We start from the raw sequence: 21,629 nt of genomic DNA, 5'->3' as shown, positions 1-21,629 counted from the left end.
TTAGAAAACAAGAAAGTAATGGTAGAAATGATGGTGAGTGAGTTTCACGAAGGAATAAAAAGTTACCATTAGAAAAAAAAGGCTTCAGAAAGCTTGAGGTGGAGAACTAAATAGTTCAAACAAAAAATCTGGCTCTAGCAGACAATAAAAGATTTTCAAGAAAGCAGTTTCATTAGCAGGGGTGGAATTCACTTTATTTATGTATTTTATTAATTTATTTTTTAAATAGAGGCGGAGTCTTACTCTGTTGCCCAGGCTGGTCTCAAACTCCTGGGCTTAAGGGATCCTCCTACCTCGGCCTCCCAAAGTGCTGGGATTACAGGTGTGAGCCACTGCACCTGGCCTAGGAATTCACTTTATAGGTGGTTGAGGAAGCTGCTGGATAATTTAAGTCAGTATTCATATACCACTCTTGTGAATCATTCATATATTTATTTTTCTTTTTGAAAGGAGGAAAGGATAACTCTACTGGTAGTTAAGGTACAAGAAGATTCCCCCTTCCCCTTTAAAGGAATAGAAGGCAAGAAAAAGAATATTTAAGCCCTTTTTCATCTTTGGATTTTGTGTTTTTTTGATAGTCGTCTGCTAGAAAACCCTTTATAGTACTCCCTTTTTCAGATTAAAGCTCAAAACCCTTAGCTTAACATTTAAGACCTTCCACAATTTGACCCTAACTCTTTGCATTGTCACTCTCTCATGTGATTTTTCTTTCCTTCACCTTCCCTATCAGTTAGTTACCAAATCCTATTGTTTGTACCTCTCTATTATTATCTCTTGACTCTTCCCTTTTCATTCATACTGCCACTAACTTTTTTAACCTTTTATTTTGAAATAGCTTGAAACTTACAGAAGAATTGCAAAAGTAGTACAGTTTCCTTATGCTATCCACCCAACTTGCCCTAATATTAATATAACCGTAGTACAGTAATCAGAACTGATAAATTAGCTGTTTATCATTTCTCCGTCATCTCTCACTCAACATGGTGGCAACAGCCTAAACAGAAGCCTTGTCTCTAGTCTTGTCGTCTTCATTGATTTTCTATGTGGTATCCAAGGGTGATTTATGAAAATGTATAATATAGTTAAACCTTTGATATCTTTCCATTGCTGTTAGGATGAAGCCTAATTTTTAAATATACTTTCAAAGTCCTTTATGATCTAGTCCCAGGTAATTAAACAATCAACAATCTTAAAAACCTACTTACCTTTCCCGCTGCAGTGTTAATGCAGGAAACTTCCAAGCCTTCTATGTTATGACTCCTATTTTTTAATGTGCCTCTCCAATGAAATCATGTAGTGTCTAGTACTTCCCCTGTCAAGCTGTTTATTATTCTGTATTGTAAAGTAGTATTTGTCTAACTTCTTTACCCAACTGTAAGTTTCATGAGGACTCCCCATGGTGATTGAGTACCTAGCACTATACCTGGCACATAGTAGGTATTATAGTAGGTGCTTAGTATTGTAAATATCTGTTGAAAAATGAACTTCTTATCCTAGACAGATTTACTCATTGGATGTCTTAAGTATGTCATCATTTATGAAAATCATACGTACCTACCATCTTGTACTGCTATTTCTCCCCATCCTATAGAATTAAACCTGGTTCCCACCTCTTCTGTAAAGGCTTTTTTTGATCACACTTGCCTACCTTGTTTTTTCCTATAGATTCTTGTAACATTTATCTTTTTTTCCTTTATGCTCTTTCTCAGCAGAATCATCTTGCAACATTGACATCTTTACTACTCATTTGGTACCTATATACTCTCTTATCTGTTTCCTCTTATGTGTACTTACCTTATCCTTGAAATTCTGTATGTTAGTAGCAAGGTGCTTACTTTAGTTCTTTCTTCCTTTTCTTTCATATTTACTTAGCTTTTAGTACAGAAGACCATGCTGGTGACTTTGGGGTTGCAAGATATGTGTGACAAGATCCTTGCCATAAAGGAAGTTGCATTCAAGGAAAGAAGATGAGAAATTGAAAGTTAGCATTTATTGAGTACTCCTTATCAATCAGGGATTATGGATGACTTTCACACAGTTGATCTTATTGAACAAATCCCAAGGGCATAGGGCAGGTACATTAATAGGTGAGAAGCCATATAAAGTGCTGTAGTATTTCATTCATTCAATGAATATTTATTGAAGGTGTACTCTGTGCCAGGTACAATGATATGTGCTAAGAACAGTTTTAGTTCTCACTGAGCTTACAGTTTTGTGGGGGATGTGAAAAGAAATAGGCAATTATAGTATAGTCAGATAAGTTCCACAGTGATTGAGAATCTACTTTTGAGTACTTGCCTTCATGGAGCTCTCAGCCTAGAAGGGAGAGACAGACAGATAAGCACATAATGTACTATCCAGTATTTTATGTACCATGATGGGAGGAGATATACAGGGTGCTTGGAAGCTAGGAGAAGGAGCATCTAACTAAACCTGGGAAGCTGGGAGGAAATTCTGTCTAGACTGAGATCAGAAGGAAGAATTGGAGTTAACTAGGCAGAGATGATAGGGGAAGTGTATTTGAGGCTGAGGCACAATAGGGTTAAATGTCCAGAGTTAAAAGAAGCAGGTAAACAGGGCCCTGATCACACAGGGCTTTATAAGGCATTTTGTCATACCAAATCTAATTTAAAATCATAAGCTGAGAGAGTAAGCTTAGACTTTTGGCTCAGATTTCTACTCTGGATTTAGTTTTTGACGTTGTCCTGTTTCAGTTTGTTTCTTTTTAGTGTGAGAATTGTTATTTCACAAAAATGGAATGAAGTAATATTTTGCAAATAAAAAAAATCCCTATACAAACTATTAAAAACCCCTGTTTATTAGTTAATATCTTTTATAGCTATAAAACCAGATTTCCCAAGATGGTTCTTCAAGGGCACCTTGAAGCAAAAATATATGTCCCAGAGGAGGCCTCCTGGAGTGTTGTGCCAGGGTGTGTTAAATAGTGTGCTTCTAGTTTGAAAGATTACTAGTGTAATGAGTGGAGGAAGTTGAGTCAGAATGGACTGAGGGAGACAGAGTGGTTTTATTGGTTTAACCATTCTTGAAGAAATCAGAGCCATGGAGATCCCAGAAAGGTGTGACAAAGTCTTGAGATTTCAAAGTCTGGATTTGCTAACTCACAACGTTTGTTTTAGGCTTGCATATAATGAATTATCATGTTTTCTCTTCTTTGTAGAAAGAAATTCAAGCCATGAGTCAATGCCATCATCCTAATATTGTATCTTACTACACATCTTTTGTGGTAAAAGATGAGCTGTGGCTTGTCATGAAGCTGCTAAGTGGAGGTGAGTAGAGTACAAGGAAATGCTATAAGTACCATGGTTTGAAAAGTTAATAAAAGTTTCCTTATTTTCTATCCTGATTTCGTTTTCATGGACATTTGCATTTGAGGAGATACTGAAAATATAGTATTTGCTGAAGATGCTAATCTGTGAGCCAAGACAGGTTTCACACATTGCATTTGATTCATTTCGTTGTCATGCTGCTTAAATTTCTCTTAATTTTTTTTAGAGACTGTCTGGCTCTGTCACCCAGGCTGGAGTGCAGTGGTGCAATCATGGATCACTGTAGCCTCAAAATTCCTGGGTTCAGGTAATCCTCCTGTCTCAGCCTCCCAAGTAGCTGAGACTACAGGCATGTACCACCATGCTCAGCTACTTTTATTATTTAATATAATTTTTTTTTTGGAGATGGGGTCTCACTATGTTGCCCAGGTTCATCTCTTAACTCCTGTCTTCAAGCGATCCTTCCACCTTGGCCTCCCAAAGTGCTGGGATTACAGGTGTGAGCTATTGTGCCTGGTCTAACTCTCTCTTAATTTAGGATGCTTCCTTCTTGCTTCCTCCCTTCCATGATGTAAACTTACTGAAGAGTCTAGTCCAGTTATCTTGTAGAATATGCCATATTCTGGATTTATCTAAGTATTTCTTCTTGGTGGTATTTAACTTGATCTGTAGTCCTCTATTTCTTGTATATTGAAAATTAGATCTAAAGGCTTGAGTAAATTCAAGTTAAATATTTTGCAGGAGGATACTTCTTGGTGATGCTGTGTATTTCATATTGCATTACATCAGGAAATATTTGCTATCTGGTGGAATCTTTAATAGTGATGTTAGTTTTGTTTGCTTAAGATTAGGACAGCCAGGCCTCTCCATGGAAAAGGTGACATTTCCCCCTTTGTAGCTAGCAAGTAATCTGTGAGAGGATACTTTGTGAGTATCCAGTTCTCCATAAGTCTTTTATCTTAATGATTTTCACATTCGTTGTTTGAATCCTTGTTTGAGTCAGTTATTTCATCAGGGGTTGTAAAACAGTGATTTTTCTTACAGCATCATTTCTTTTATATTTATAAACTGACATCCTTCTATGAAGAACTTTTCCTTATCAACTGGGACAGTGATTAATCTGTACTCTAGTTCCTACTGAAAAGGCAAGATAAATAATTGAGTCTTTTTTAAGGATCAAGTTTTAGTGTAAAAAGTTGGTTTAGTAATCATCTCCAGTGGTAGCAACTGAGAGTGTTTAAAAAGTTTCCTTTTTCCAGTTGGGTAGGGCCTTCACTTTTTCGAGTATTATTATAGACCCAAGGATTTTTATGTATTCAGTGTCTTTCCATCAGTTATACTCTATTCTTTTTGATATTCAGGTAGTCCAAAATTTGTCAGTGGGAGCCCTTTTAAAGTCACTCTTGTGTCCTCTTGACGTGAACCCATCAGTCTTTCATTACATCCTTAACTTTTTAATTCAAGATTCCCGAGGGTTATATTTGTATTCATTTTCCCAGACCCTGAATCAGCCAATACTCTAATGAGCTTTGGTATTTTTTCCTCGGGAATGGTACTTAGAAACATAACTTGGATGCTTGGAGTGCTCATTACTACTTCATTGCTTCCAGAGCTTGGAAATATAGTATATTAAAAATAAAATTATAATTTGACATCAATACAAGTTTCCAATACAAGTTTAGTGTCATGGACTTTTTAAGCTTGAATCTCTTTTCCTTTACACAGAAAATCTTGGTACCCAATATTAACATAATTACTTAAGTGCTTTATCTTGCAGTATATATACAATTATTTCTACTTTTTTCTTACAATAAAATATAAATATTGCTGATTGCAAACTGTGAAACCTTGGCATGTATAGATCAAACATTTTGTTTTGGTTACCTAAAAGCTTATGCCATTTGGTAAATTAGTCATTTTGCCAAGGCATGGATTTGAATCACATGGCAAGACTTGTAGGACTAGTTAGTGATGGAGCCACATCGGCCTTCCTATCACTATGCTGGTTGGTTTTTGCTTGCATGCGTATTTTGTGGGGGAGTATGATTTTCCATCTTAGAATGTAGAGTTACAGAAAAGATAATCTATATTTGTTTAGTTTGCAATTTTATTGCCGTATCTCACTGAACACCATACTTCCCCAGAGAGACTATAAACAACATAAGGCTTTAGAATTAAATTTCACTTTTTCTACTTAGCAATCGTATGTCATTGGGAAAACTCTTTCAGCTCTTTGAAACTTTTTACTTGTCTGTTAAATGGGGATACCTTTCTGCATTTCAGGGTATTGATGAGGAGTAAATGAGATGATACATGTAAATCGTCCACCACTGTGCTGACATTTAATAGGTGCACAAGAAATTTTAGTCATTAATAGTAATAAGCCCTTGCTATTTGATGCTTTTCAGTGTAGCCAGAATCACCTTTTTGTTTCAATCCCATTAGTGACACACTGGAGAAACTGGATTGCTTTGTTAAAGGCCCTGTTCATATGATGGTTGGAAGCCTTGCTAACACCAACCACCTTTCAAGATGGTGGTCAAGCATGGTTCTTTCAGTATGGAGAGATATGGGAGTATTAGGTAATACTGTATCTTTCGTTATTGATCACCTATAGCATAATTTTCTTTATTTGTAATTTACAAGAATATGTAATACAAAATTTTTAATGTTTTGCAAAAAAGTCCTCTGATGAATGGGAATAAATTGTCTGCTTAATTCTCTCGTCCATACCTGTATGCCAGCCTATGCTTTCTGCTACTCCTAAGCAGAATGACTTTTTTTTTTTTTTTTTTTTTTTTTAAAGAATTCCTTTTCCTCTCTCAGTGAGTATATGCCTTGATCATAGAAGGGGCAGGACATGTAGATGGATGGGATGTCTTTCAAATGTAGGTCTTTGTCCCTCTTGGTCTTAAGTTTTCTGGGACATTACCCAATTTTTCTAGCCTAGCACTCAGCAGATTTCCTGGAGGATAATTTTCAAATATGTTCCTGTTAGTCATAACTCTTTTTATAAGTGCTTATATTTTTATGAGTCAACATGATCATTACATCTAAACCTTTTAAATATTAAAAATTTTTCATTTTTTAGGAAAATGAAATCTTTTGTTGTTATAAAATGAATAAACATTTAAACTGAGATGATACATTAGGCAACATTTAGAAAGCAAAAGTTAGAACTAAGCACGGCTTAAATTTTTTTTTAAACAGGAGGAAGATGTGTCAGGATTATAGCTTAATTAAAATGCCATTCATCAAATACTTACTGATCTCCAGTACATTGGTGAATAAAGCTATCAGATCCTTGCTCTTGTGGGCTATGGGAACAAATTCCAGGAGAACTTAACCTTATTGAGGGAGAACAGTTGCGGTGGGATGAACTAAAACTTGCCTCTGGAGGTGAAGTCCAACTGGGATCTAAAGAATAAGTAATAATTGGCTGGGTGAGGTGGCTCATGCCTGCTGTCCCAGTGCTTTGGGAGGCTGAGGCGGAAGGATTGCTTTAGGCCAGGAGTTCAACAGCCCAGCCTGGGCAACATGGCAGGACCCTGTCTCTATCAAAAATAAAACAAATAGCTAAGCTTGGACATGTAGCCCTGGCTACTTGGGAGGCTGGAGGATAGCTTGAGGCCAGGAGTTTGAGGTTATGGCAAGCCATGATCTTGCCACTACAGTCTAGCCTGGGCGACAGAGTGAGACTCTGTCTCTAAAACAAAATTAAAAATTCAAAAGAATAATAATTAGCCAGGTGAAATGGAGGCTGGAGTTAGTACTGGGGAAAGATGGGAGATGTGATCCAGCTAGAGAGAATACTGTGGAAACGGAGATGGAGACAGGATGGAGTGTGTATGTCTTGAGAACTGACAGATTCACAGCTGGAGCAGAGAGAATGAGAGAAGAGGACTATTGGTAGAGGCTTACTGATAAGCAAAGACTCCCAAAATTAAAAAATATAAATAACCAGAGTTAACAAATATGTATAGGGTACCTTCTTTCATATCAACTTTTTAGTCAGAATATTGAAAACAAAAGCATAGTTTTGCTTTAGGAACATTGTACTGATGTAGAATTTAATAAGCTAATTAAATCATAAAATGAATAGTGAGTGTCACTCTTATCCCACCAACCAGGTGTACATCCTGGTTAAAATAAATCTAATTGTGTCAATATTATAATCATTTAATGATGCTTCCTTATAACTAATATTCCTATCTTTGCTAATTAAAACTCTCATGTTGAATGTTGGGATTTATTACTACAGGAAGTTAAGCTTTAGAAGTTAGAAGCACTTTTGGTATAAATAGCTATTTCCAGTTTATTAGCACCAAACTTGAAATGTAAGCTTTTTAGAAATCAAAGTAATTAAGAAAACTGAGAGGAAAAAAACGGTACCTGTAGTACTTAAAGGGAGTAAGTGGAGGCAGGCGGATCACGAGGTCAGGAGATCGAGACTCACAGTGAAACCCCGTCTCTACTAAAAATACAAAAAATTAGCTGGGCATGGTGGCGGGCGCCTGTAGTCCCAACTACTTGGGAGGCTGAGGCAGGAGAATGGCGTGAACCCAGGAGGCGGAGCTTGCAGTGAGCCAAGATCGCGCCACTGCACTCCAGCCTGGGTGACAGAGCGAGACTGTCTTGAAAAAAAAAAAAAAAAGGGAGTAAGTGTAGAAATGCAGAAATCTAATGTAAATTCACTGTCTTAGATGGTTGTTTAAGGATGCCTTCAACTTTGTCTTTTTCTAAGAGATAAAATGCATGGGGACTTCTTGATCTAAAGGAGGATCCAGGTAAAATGTCTGATACTAATAGTGACCAGCTTTGGATGTTCAGGCAACAATGCAGGGTTTTAAAATTTCTGTAACATCTTTTGGTCTAAAATGGAATACTCAGACCAAGCAAATTTTGGCCTCTTTGAAACCTTCTGAGGCTTAGGAAGACATAAGCAATAACCGTAGTAGCTAAAGATTGATTAAAACTTCCTAGTAGAGATACCAGTAACTAAGTTGAATGAATTGATTTTATATTTAAAGAGTATCTTTTCATACTAGTAAGGTGAGGAAATTAACTTGTTGATGGGGTCATTAATTTGATTGAGTTATAATTTTCAGACTTAACAACTGTCTGAAGCCAGCAGCTGCTTCACTACTTTGTCAATATTATTTTGATATTCTGTAATGATTTTATTGGACAATTAAAGTTTTGCATTGCTTTTTAAATGTTCCATGCCACAGGCTATGAAGCCTGACAGGGGATTATTTTTTGGGAATAGATGATCTACATTTAAACTTTTTGCTTTGTTACAAAATTTGTACCAAATACCCTTTTTCCTGTTATTTGATTTATTTACCTTTACTCTGAAAAATGTTTGGATTTTAATGAACAGCTTTCATCAAAATAATCCAAGTTGTTAAATGCCTTTTAAAATCCAGCTTCTTGGGCCCTACCTCAGTTCTCTTGAATGACTGTCTTATAGGGCCTGGGAATATGCATTTTTACTAGCTTGCTAAGTAATTCCTTCACACATTAAAGTTTGAGAACAGATTATCCCTATATACTATTTCTTACAAATTGTGCGTGAGGACAAAATACTACATACTCGGTTATAACTTCCCCTCATTATTCCTACTTTAGGTATTAATTGAGTTATTCAGTGATAATCTACTTCCTCCTTTTGCTTAGCATATTTTCTCTTCACCTTTCTCTTAGCTGACATGAATTCTTTATAATTTTGATATTTGAGGATGGAGGATTATAAACACCGTCATCGAGTTAGAGGCTACAAGAGGCTTAGAAAACCAAGTGGATAAGAAGCGGGGGAGCTTACAGGACCAGTATCTCTCAGTTAAGAATGAAGGTCTTAGTGACGATTAGTGTCTTAGTGACGATTCCTCCACCCATAAGAATTATCTTGTTGGGATGAGTTTGAAACTGAAGATAAATTGTTATGCCAAAGAAGAAGGGTTTCTTATGTAAACTTTGTTCAAAATGTCTGTTCTGGACATAGACTAGAGATGTGCATTGCTTTAATCTTCCCATTGATCATTGGATGATGTGAAATCAATACAAATCTGAAAGTTTGAAAAGGAGTTCCTGCTTCAAACTCTTCACAGATTTAGTCACTTTTTATGTGCCCCAAGATATTTGATGCTGCATTTGTTTCATCTACCAGACTAGAAGTTCCCTTAAAGTTAGCAATCATGTCATGTATATCTTGTCATATTTGGTGGCACCCAGTCTTAGATCTCACGTGTAATGTAATAGAGCTTAATTGTTAAGTGAATAAGTTGTGTTAATTTTTCATTTCCAGTAGGAATTGGTTTTCCTTTGCATTCCCTATTTTAGATATTACGTTATAAACAGTGTTTATGATAATTTTAGGTATTGCATTGTAAACAGTGTTTATGATCAGTGTTAATAAAATTGTTTTCTTACTAAGCAGTACTTATGTGGCCTGGATTTCCTGAATAGTGAAACATGTGGCCCTTTGGTATAATCACTTTGCTTTGGGGATTAACGTGTGATTGATTAAGCAGAACAAACTTCTTCCTTTAGATCTCTCCCCTTCTGGATCACAAGCTTATGAATTCCAGCAATGGAGAGGGGAAAGAACCGGTGTAATAATGTGTTAGGAAAACCTGTCTGGAAGCTGTCTGGAGAGTGAGTCTCTTTGGTTCACTCTTCAGAGAATAAACTGCCTATCTCCTATTGGAGGTAGAGAGTATTAGTGGGCAAGCCTCCAGGGAGGAAGAGGAATCTGAGAATCTTACTCTGTCTTATCTGAACTTTCAACCAGTTTTTCTGTTTTCAACCCTTTCCTTCACTTCTTCCTCACTTGGTGTGGGGAAGTATGGTACTTGGTGTGTGTAGTTCTGAGCCTTTCTGGAGCTTTGGGTAGGGATCACTTTGTCCTAAATGGCATAGCTCCTCTGCAAGCACTGAAGTTCAGATTTCTCCACTGTGCTTAGTTACTTTTTCTTTTTCTGGTATCTTCCAGAATATTGTTGCCATCTCTCTTCTGTTATCTTTCCTGTTCTCTTTTTAAATTATGGGTTTATGCCTTTTTAATCAAGTTTACCAAGTTAGTGGATTTTAAGTAGGAGCTAAAATAAACTTGCGTTCAGTCCTTCATGTTTTTGAGAATTCTGTCTTCTTTCTATGTATTTGGAAGTATATTTTTTCTCGTTAAGGTGTGTGAAGTAAAAGTACCCAGTAGGGCAAGTTTTTAAGAGAACTATGTAAGTGGTTGTTTTGATTTTAGTCTTGATCATTGAGGTCTTGTACAAAGAAATGGGTATTGAATCTTTTCTTTGCAGTCTATGTAATGTTTTAGACTTCTTGGTATAGTTGCTAATATTGTTTTGTTTTGGTTCTGTGATTGTTATTGGCCATTATACGGCCAGAAATCTTACAAATTTCCACCAAACTTTTTACTGATTATAATCTTCAGTTTTGGTAGTCAGCACTGTGCTTTTAATTACTATATAGGTGTCTTTTCCTCCTCTGCCTTCAACCTTTAGTAGGAGCATTATTTCTTATCCTGGAAAGTTTAGGATTGATAATACATCTGGACTGTTACTTAAAAAGAACTGTAGTTTTTATTCTTTTCGTATTTGTCTTTGCCTTAGCTATTTTATTTCTATAATTTATTAACCTGAAAAAATAATTTTAGTCCTAAGTTAGTTTGTGTATGTATGTGATCCTTACCCTCCAAGTATTTTGCTCCTGATTTGTTTGGCATTTCAATTGTATTTTTATATCTTTAGTCATACAGCAGTGCATATTCTAATCTGATGTTAAAAGCCTACATTGGTTTGTGGTATCTTATAATAGTACTGACGAGTGTAGTTTACCTAGGGGTTATTTAGGGGCAGTTAAATATCCTCTACTACCTCTTCAGAGTCTCACTAGACATCCAGAGGAGATGCTGGCATAACATACTATTTGAATATTAGCAGGCTACTTTTTGTTTTAGATTGGAATTGAAAATAAGTTATTAATTTTAAACTTCTGTATTTCCTCACATTTGCTGTTTTTTTCATTTCTGCACAGTTAAGTTTATGAGAAGGTTCACATGTGTTTTGATTCTAAAATGGATCTGAATTATATTGAATGATTTAGAGATTTTTAGAAAATTATGTCTTCTGTTTTCAGGTTCTGTTCTGGATATTATTAAGCACATTGTGGCAAAAGGGGAACACAAAAGTGGAGTCCTAGATGAATCTACCATTGCTACAATACTCCGAGAAGTACTGGAAGGGCTGGAATATCTGCATAAAAATGGACAGATCCACAGGTATGTAAAATACAATACTTTTGTGTTACATCATCTCATTAAGCTATTCCTACTCTTTTACAGAATCATGATCTCTGAGTGTTATCATAGCTCTTTGTATCACCAGTTTTAGTACACTGTGGTTAGAGTCTTAATTATACATCTAATAAACATTAAACAAGTGCTTTAATAAAACCAGAAAATATAAAAACAGGAAAAAGTCATAATTTCTTACCAAGAGGCAATCACTTGATAACATTTTGGAATATTGCTTTCCATTTTCTTTTATATGGTTAAAAAATATCTAAAACAGTACTGTATATGTAATTTTGTCTGTTGCTTTTTAAATTTTACATTATATTTTCAGTATTTCCCTAAATTATTAAAAGCTTTTTGTAAAATAACATTTTTAAAATTACAGCCTTTTTTTCTTTTTTTTTTTGAAACAGGGTCTCTCTTGGTCACCCAGGCTGGAGTAGCATGATCATAGCTCACCACAACCTCAAACTCCTGGGCCCAAGTGATCCTCCCACCTCAGCCTCCTCAGGCTAATTTTTAATTTTCATAAAGATGGGGTCTTGCTATGTTGCCCAGGCTGTTCTTGAACTCCTGGCCTCAAAGTGATCTTCCTGCCATGGCCTTCTAAAGTGCTGAGATTACAGGCATAAGCCACTGTGCCCAGCCCTTTTTTTTCTTTTTTAATAAATAAGAGCGTTTTAATATTTCATGATCCTATCTAAATAATCTATCTTAATAGTTAAGTGCCCTGTTTAGGTTTTGTGTATAGGTCCTGGCATACTATTGTGAGCTATGGTTCCAATGATAATTTGATTTTTAGAGCCCTTGCAGTGCTTTTCTAGTCTGATTTTTTTTTCTCCTGGCACTGTGGGGACTCCCATTCAATCCTTGATCATGCCACCTATGGGAGTGGAGTGGATTTCCTTGGGCCGGTTGCCACCAAGTGGAGAATACATGGTAGATGCTGGACTCAGGACTCATGGGTCTGTGAACACTCTCCTAGTCCCATCATGTGGACTCCCACCTGGTGCCAGTGGGGCTTCCGTTCAGTCCCTCTTGCTATTGCCTGTGGGGATGGAAGGCTCTTCCCTTGGGCCACTCTTTGCTCCTGGGTGGGGAGTTGGGAAACACTGGACCTGCATAGTCCTTTGCTGCTGGGTGGAGGTCTAAGAGATGCCAGCTGTGCCGACTGGTGCTGCTGGTGTGGGTGATGGGGGCCTACCGGCTGTACTGCATATGGGGGAGGGGATGAAGTCCCCCTGTCTGCTCTTTATTGGCACTGCTTGTTAGGCAAGGTGGGCTCTCCTGCAACTCGAAGTATGGAGTCAGGGATGGGACCACCTATTAGATTTCTGCTGGGCTGCCCCTTTTCTGCTCCTTTAGGCAGTGAGAGAGAGCAGGCTTGGGGCTCTTTTTGATCTATGTCTGTCAATAGTTCTGGGCTTCAGGACTCTGTAAATGCCCAGTCTGAGTTATAGCGAATTAAAGGAAAGCTCAGGAAACTTTTTCTGAGGCCCCTAGACACTCTGCTTTCCTCTTTTCTCCTTTCAGAGTTCTTTTATGATTGTCTGTTGGATTATTTCTGGGAATTTTAGATATATTTAAAGGGGAGGAACAGGGAAGTGTAAACCTACACCATTTGGTTTGGGACCAGAACTAGTCCCTGGATTTGGAATGGAGACAATTTTATTTAAATCTATTTTGTTCTTGAGTTCAGATTCTGAGTGTGTAGTGTGTCATGTTGTTATATGATACATGGAAGCATTCTCCAAATATTTTATGTTTATATTGCTTTTAACATTGTGATGAACACTTTTCTCTGTGATCTTTATAATTTTTAAAAATCTAGCTTTCCATAAAACACATTTTGAAGAATCTTAAAAGATACTGCCAAATTGCTTTTCAGAAATGTAGTGATTTACTCATCTATTAGCAGTACATAAGAATGGTAGACTCATTGGTCCCTTGCTAGCCTTGCCTATTAAAATTTTTAATCTACACGTTTCGATTCATGAAGAATAGTGTCGATTTTGACATCTTGGATTATTAGTGAGGTTGGACACAGATTTATATAAAGCCATTGGTATTTCCTGTTGTGACGCATCTGCTTGTGATTTTTGCCTATTTTTCTTTTATTTTGAAATGGGGTCGTGCTGTGTTGCCCAGGCTGGTCTTAAGCTCCTGGGGCTCAAGCATTCCTCCCACTTCAATCTCACAAGTAGCAGGTATTACAGCCATGTGCTGCTGAGCCCAGCTCAACTTTTACCTATTTTTCTACTGGTATCTTCCTGCCTTTTTTTAATCCTGAGCTTTTTATATATTAAAAATTACTGTTTCGGCTTGGCATGGTGGCTCACGCCTATAATCCCAGCACTTTGAGAGGCCGAGGCGGGCGGATTGCTTGAGCTGAGGAGTTTAATACCAGCCTGGGCAACATAGTGAGACCTTGTCTCTACAAAAAAATTTTTTTTAATTATCCAGATATGGGCCGGGCATGGTGGCTCACGCCTGTAATCCCAGCACTTTGGGAGGCTGAGGCGGGCGGATCACGAGGTCAGGAGTTTGAGACCATCCTGGCTAACACGGTGAAACCCCCTCTCTACTAAAAATACAAAAAATTAGCTGGGTGTGGTGGTGGGTGCCTGTAGTCCTAGCTACTTGGGAGGCTGAGGCAGGAGAATGGTGTGAACCTGGGAGGTGGAGCTTGTAGTGAGCCAAGATGGCGCCACTGCACTCTAGCCTGGGCGACAAAGTGAGACTGTCTCAAAAAAAAAAAAAAAAAAAAAAAATCCAGATATGGTGGTGCACGCCTGTGGTCTCAGCTACTCAGGAGGCTGAGGCAGGAGGATCAGTTGAGCCCCAGAGGTTGAGGCTGCAGTGAGCTGTGATCATACCATTACACTCCAGCCTGGGCAACAGAGCAAGACTCTGTGTCAAAAAGAAAAAAAAAATTATTCTTTCTCCGTTTTTGTCTTTTAGTTTTGCTAAAGATGTGCAGTTTGGCACTTGGGCTCCAAATAGGCAACTTGTAGAACAAAGGGACAAGAGGGAGTCAGGTTATTAGAGCATGATTAAAATCTTGAAAACTGGATGAGGCTGATTGAAAATCAAGACAGGTCAGTGGATTAGTGATCTTTGAAGTCAGAGTAGTCAGAGTAGTTGAATAGTTATCTCGAAAGGAGAGTGGGGTGTCTGAATTAGTAATTTCATAATTGGGTCAGTTTTGGTGATAATAAGATAAAAAACTGAGGAAGTAGATGACCCAGGTAGAGTGGAGGAGGTGGTCTTTAGAGATGGCATCAGTGAACTCAGAGGCAGGGTATTACATGGATTGTCTCTGTGATTGTTAAAGTTTCTTGGGATAAGGCAAGATGACTTTGGAAAGCAAGACTTAATGAACAACAGAGAGAGAGAAAGTGTAATATTAAAGCTGGATGGCATAAGTTTGAAGGGAACTGACTTTTTTTTTCTTTTTAGAGACAGATTCTCTCTCTGTCACCCAGACTGGAGTGTAGTGGCATGATTGTAGCTCACCTGCACCTCAAACTCCTGAGCTCAAGCAATCCTCCTGCCCCAGCCTCTCCAGTAGCTGGGACTACAGGCATGTGCCACCATGTCTGGCTGTGGGCGAAAGATTACCTAGGTGCCGAGGCAAGAGACTGAAGGCACAAATTGTTTCAGTATAATAAAGAAAATAGAATAAGAATAGTCATAATACAAATGAGATGTAGAGATGATCATGGATAATTATCAATCATTATTATACACATTATTAATCATTAGCTTTTAATATTACTCTTTGTTGCATTACTAATATAACCTAAGAATAACCAGCGGGTATAGGGTCAGGTGCTGAAGGGACATTGTGAGAAGTGACCTAGAAGGCAAGAGGTGAGCCCTCTGTCATGCCCGCATAAGGGCCACTTGAGGGCTCCTTGGTCAAGCGGTAATGTCAGTGTCTGGGAAGACACCCATTACTTAGGAGACCGGGAAAGGGAGTCTCCTTTCCTTGGAGGAGTCAGGGAACACTCTTTTCCACCAGCTTCTTGTGGAAGGCTGGATATTATCCAGGCCTGCCCGCAGTCATCCGGAAGCCTAAACTCCTCCCTGTGGTGCTGTGCTTCAATGGTCACGCTCCTTGTCCACTTCCATGTTCCTCCCGTACTCTTGGTTCCTCTTTGAAGTTCGTAGTAGATAGCGGTAGAAGGAATAGTGAAAGTCTTAAAAGTCTTTGATCTTTCTTATAAGTGCATAGAAGAAAATGCTGACGTATGCTACCTTCTCTCTCTGCTTCGGCCACCTAAAAGGGAAGGGCCTCCGTCCTATGATCACGTGACTTGCTTCACCTTATCACTTAGAAGATTCACCCTCCTTACCCTGCCCCCCTTGTCTTGTATGCAATAAATATCGGCGCGCCCAGCCGTTCCGGGCCACTACCAGTCTCCGCATCTTGATGGTAGTGATCCCCTGGGCCCAGCTGTTTTCTCTTTATCTCTTTGTCTTGTGTCTTTATTTATTACAATCGCTCTTCTCCACACACGGGGAGAACACCCACTAAGCCCCGTAGGGCTGGACCCTACAGCTGGTTAATTTTTAAAAAAATTTTTTGTAGAGATTGGGTCTTCTTAGGTTGCCCAGAGTAGTCTTGGACTCTTATAGACTCATAGTGGTACCACCTTGGTGGTCTTGGATAAGATCCTGGGGAATTCTCTGATTACCAGGCAGAGACTCTTTTTCTCTTTCCTTACTTTCTCCCAAGCAAATGGGAGTCTCTCTGCCTCTAGGCGGAGCTGTCTGGAGCTGGGGGTGGGGTGACACAAGCACCCCTGTGGCTACCACCACTGGGACTGTCCTGGATCAGACTTGAAGACATCACAGCACTGAGTCTTCCCCAGGGCCCATGGTGACCACTACCCAGCTATTGCCTATGTTGTTCAAGGCCCTAGGGCTCTGCAATCAGCAGATGGCAAAGCCAGCCAGGCCTGTGTTCCTCCTTTCATGGCAGTGATTTTACCCCGCCCTGGGTGGGTGCAGAGATGCCATCAGAGAGCCAGGGCCTGGAGTCGGAAACCTTGGGAATCTACCTGGTCCTCTAGTCTACTGCAGCTAAGCTGGCATCCAAACCACAAGACAGAGTCCTTCCCACTCTTCCCTCCCCTTTCCACAAGTAGAGGAGTCTCACCCCATGGCCACCACTGCCCCAAGCTCATGGCAGGTACTGCCTGGCTACCCCCAGTGTTCAGTTGGGGCCCAAGGGCTCTTCAGTCAGCTTGGGGTGAATGCTGTCAGTCCTAGGACTCTCCCTTCAGGGCAGCTGGCTGCCTTCCGGCCAAGGGCATGTCCAGAAATGCCATCCAAAAGCCAAGGCCTGGAATTGGGGACCCCAAGCGCCTGCTTGGTGCTCTACCCAACCGTGGTCCAGCTGATAACTAAGCTGCAAGACAAAGTCCCCTTTACTTTTCCCTCTTCTCAAACAGAAGGAGTCTCTCCCTGTAGCCACCATAGCTTGGAATGTGCTGGGTCACACCTGAAGCCAGCACATCTCTGAGTCTCACCTAAGGTCCACAGCAAGTACAGCTTGGCTGCCACTGCCAATTATACGGGGACCAAAGGCTCCTTAGTTAGCAGATAATGAATCCTACCAGAACTAGGTCCTTTTCTTTAAGGCAATGAGTTCCCTTCTGGCCCAGGGTGTGTCTAGAAGTGTCATCTAGGAGTTAGACTCCGCCTGGTACCCTGTTCCACTGTGGCTGAGCTGATATTCAAGTTGCAAAACAAAGTCCCCTACTCTTCCCTCTCCTCTCTTCAAGCAGAAGAAAGGAATCTCTCCCAGAGCTGCAAGCTGTGCTGCCTGGGGTGGGGGGAAGGGGTGGCACAAGCAGTCCCTTGGCTGCCCCATTGGTGTCTCACTGGGTTGTGTGCTCTGCAAGTCCACTGGCTCCAAGTCCAGTACAGCACCAGAACTTGCCTAGGAATTGCATTCTTTGTAGCCTTGACTGCCTTACAAATTTATTTAGAACCCCAGAGCACTTTAGCCTGCAGAGGCGCGGCTTGACAGAACTCAGGTTCTGACTGCTGAGATGGGCAATTCCCCCGGCTAGAGCTGGTCTAAGTGCTTCCTCCGTGGGTGCTGGCTAAGTTCTGCCTGGTGTTGCATTCTGCTGTGGCAGAGCAGCACTGAGTTCCAATGCAAGCACAGATTCTCTCTCTGTGCCCTGCAGCTACTGCCGGGGGATGGGGAAGGGGTGGCATTGACAATTCAAGACTGTCTTTCCTATCACCGTTAGTGTCTCTAACAGTGATGTGAAGTTGAAATCAGGTACTGTGATCACTCACCTGAGTTTTGGTTCTTATGAAGGTGCTCTTTCATGTAGGTAGTTGTTCAATTTGGTGTTTCTGTGGGGAAGATGATCAGTGGAGGGTTCTATTTGGCTATCTTGCATTGGATCTTTCTGTGGGTTTAGAAATGAACATTTTCTAAGTTCAGTTTCTGTTTTCCAGTTTGCCTGGGTTTCGTTTTTGGATAGGCCCTTTTGTCTCCTTTGCTCATGTGCACATCCTCAGGGTTGGCCAGGAGTGTGTGAATAGCAGGGGCCTCTTTGTCTCCACTGTGTACCTTTGGCCAAGAATATGTTCGTCTCTATCTAGACTGCTACAACAGGCTAGTAGAGCCACTGAGGACCTTCTCCTGCTGGTCCACCTTCAGAATGTCACTTTAGTTGACAGTGTCACTGGGTGTAGGTGTTGCCTACCATGTCCAATCAAAGGAGCCTCTTTTAACTGTGGCAGAGAAGCTGCCAGTCTTCGTGGTCTGTCTGCCTTAGAACCTCCATGCTGACTGAGCTGGGGCTAGGCAGTGATGGGGCCAGTCCCAGAGCAGAACATCATAGAATCTCAGTGTTCTTACCTGAAGTGCAGCTGTTTTTCAAGCAAAAAATGTTTCTCAGGTTGATTTCCAGAGCACTGAAATGGTTGTTTTGTCATATTTGTCCAGCTTTAAGATTGCTTTTTAAGGGGGAAGATTTATCTATTCTTTGCTCAGCTGTAGCTGGAAGACCCCACTCTTCATGTGCATTTGGTTGCCTTGAGATTATCGTTAGAAATAAATACATTTTTGTTCTATCTAAAGAAATTCCTAAAGCAAATCTCTAAAGAAAAAAGTTATTATGTTTTGTATTCTTAAAATTAATTTTGAAACAAGAAACTTTATATATTGTCACATGCATGGGTAATATATTACTATTATTAATCTTACTTTGTTGGTGAAAAAAAGAGGCTTTATTAGGGGATTTGCTCAAGCTTATACAATGGGTCTAGAGTTTTTCAGTGTGGCTTATAAGCTAACTTTGAGGGCAATTCTGAATGGGAATTCCCAGGACATTTTTAACAGTGACATTATGTCAAGGTAATGCTTTTGAAATGGCAGCATTTTAGGCCACTTTTAAAAAGGATGTCACTCAGTTAAATTGAGAGTTGATACATTATGCAAAGTAGATGTTATAGTCATACAAAGTAAAGCAGAAACTGAATTTCTTTGTGCCTGAAATTGATATGAATACACTCATTGCATTCTTTAAAAAAAAAAAAAAAGAGACAATGACCCTAAATGTATACTTGAGTGTATATTTTGGGTTAATTTTGCTATTCGCTATAGAAACTCTAGATATGTAAAGGTTTAGGAAAAAGAAGATACTTTCATCAGTGTTCTGAAGTAAAAACTTTGACTTGAAAAAATAGATATATGGATATGCTAAGTAAAAGAGGACAACACAATATATTTAAAATTAATCTCAGTGGCAGACTAAAATTATATTGAGTTAGTGACGAAAAAAATGTAACTGATATTAAGTCGATGGATACTCAGCTTCATTGATTAGCACAGTCTTTCTTAGCAGGCTTTAGAAGCAGACTGCCTAGATTCAGATCCCAGCTCTGTCACTAATTGAGTGACCTCTGGCAAGTTATTTAATCTCTCTTTTGCCTTATTTTCTCATGTATAACATAGGGATGAGATAGTATCTATCTCATAAAGTAGTTGTGAAGATTAAATGAGGTAATATATACAATGCACTTAGAATAGTATTTAGCACACAAGAATCAGTGAACAGTCATTGTCATTATTTTGTACACCAGAGGCTGGCAAACTTTTTCTGTAAAGGGCCAGATAGCAAATACTTTAGACTTTGTGGGTGAGATGTTCTCTGTCACCACTACTTTGTTTTTCTGGTATGAAAGCAGCTATAGACAATCTGTAGCTGAATAGGCATGGTTGCATCTTTTACAGAAACAGGCAATGGACTGGATTCAGTTTGTGGGCTGTAGTTTGCCAACCTCTGATTTACAGGGCTGTAGAAGATAATTTTGTTTTTCTTTCACATAATAGTCTGGGCATAAATGACATCAGTCCAGTATGATGACTCCATGGAGTCAGGGACTCAGGCTCTGATACTAGCTCTAAGTTCTTGCTTCATGACCCAAGTTGATTTCCACCACATCCACATTTCAGCAGAAAGAGGGAAGGAAGGAAAGGGGAAATAGAGGTTATGGCATTTCCTATTAGCAGTGGTTCTCAGGACATTTAGCAATACCTGGAGCCATTTTTGGTTGTCACAACAGGGGCTGGAGTTGGGGAGTGGAATGTGCTACTGACATATAATGGGTGGAGGCCAGGGATGCTGCTAAATTTATCCAATCATGTCCAGGAAGCTCCTTACAGCAGAATTACCCAGCCCAAATATCAGTAGTGCTGGGATCAAGAACACCTATGTTAAGGGAACAACTAGGAAGTTGTAGAAACCACTTTTGTTCGCATCACAGTGGCTAGAACTGTAGTCACATGGTTATATCTAGCCTGCATGGAAGGCTGTGAAATGTTGCCTTTCTTTGGGATGGTCATGTCCCCAGTAAAAATTTCTTGCTTGCTTTCTTTGCTTTCTTCTCCTTCCCTCCCCCCTCCTGCCTCCTTCCCCCCTCCCCTCCCCCCCCCCCTCCCCCCCTCCCTCCCTGCCTCCCTTCCTTCCTTCCTTCCTTCCTTCCTTCCTTCCTTCCTTCCTTCCTTCCTTCCAGACATTGAAGGCCAATTAGTAGTCTGTGGCACTTTTTTCCCACAAGATTATTTGATGAACATGGAATCAGAACTGAGGTAGTTAATTGAATTATGTTAATTGCTAATATCAAGGTATGCATACATACAATTACCATAATCCAGAGGACTAGAATTTTTTGTTTTTCGGGACATTTTTTCTACTTAACAGTGCCGGAAAAATACTCACAAATGTTTCCTCTTTGGCCGTACCCCATTTTGCCGGAAAAATATTCACAAATGTTTCCTCTTTGGCCGTACCCCATTTGTTAACATGTTAACCAGGTACAAGAACAATTGATTAGGTACAGTTTTAGATGGAAATTCTTATTGTTTTAAGAGTACAGATGCTTCTTGACTTAGGATGGGTTTATTGGGACACAACTCCATTGCAAGTAGAAAATATCATTAAGTCAAAACTGAACCATCATAAATTGGGGACCCTCGGTGTTTCCAAGATTCCTTAGAGTTTATACATTATTCCTTAGAGTCAGTTGTTCTCATTCATCCTCATAAAAAGAAGTTTCTTTTTCTTTGTGAGACTGAAGCAGGTTAGAAAATTTAGGCAACTAGAAATAATTACTCATTTTTTCCTAGAGTGGAATGTTTCTGTAGATGACTGATTTTTACCTGTCATATATGGAGTTTTTAAAAATGCTGATATTCTAGGCTGGGTGCAGTGGCTCACGCCTGTAATCCCAGCACTTTGGGAGGTTGAGGCGGGTGGGTCATGAGGTCAGGAGATGAAGACCATCCTGGCTAACACGGTGAAACCCTGTATCTACTAAAATTACAAAAAGTTAGCCGGGTGTGGTGGCACGCACCTGTAGTCCCACCTACTCGGGAGGCTAAGGCAGGAGAATCGCCTGAACGTGGGAGGCGGAGGTTGCATTGAGCTGAGATTGCGTCACTGCACTCCAGCCTGGGCGACAGAGCGAGACTCCATCTCAAAAAAAAAAAAAAAAAAAAA

At 39.6% G+C, this 21,629-nt stretch overlaps 1 protein-coding gene across 3 annotated transcripts in view; it reads left to right on the top strand.

Annotated features, from left to right (window-relative positions):
- Positions 1-21,629, top strand: part of OXSR1 (oxidative stress responsive kinase 1) — a 96,801-nt gene that overhangs the window by 25,028 nt on the left and 50,144 nt on the right. For 2 of the 3 annotated variants that reach the window (XM_032162061.2, XM_058442359.1), the window contains exons 3-4: positions 3,179-3,287; positions 11,439-11,580. In XM_032162061.2, coding sequence (XP_032017952.1) covers positions 3,179-3,287; positions 11,439-11,580 — 251 coding nt within the window. Of the gene's footprint in view, positions 1-3,178; positions 3,288-5,732; positions 5,870-11,438; positions 11,581-21,629 lie in introns of those variants that run through there. The other variant, XM_058442360.1, reaches the window with a different exon arrangement.

The sequence above is a fragment of the Hylobates moloch genome, unplaced genomic scaffold (assembly GCF_009828535.3).
Source record: "Hylobates moloch isolate HMO894 unplaced genomic scaffold, HMol_V3 SCAFFOLD_8, whole genome shotgun sequence".
Lineage (NCBI taxonomy): Eukaryota > Metazoa > Chordata > Mammalia > Primates > Hylobatidae > Hylobates > Hylobates moloch.
This window is presented reverse-complemented; position numbering and strand designations above follow the sequence as displayed.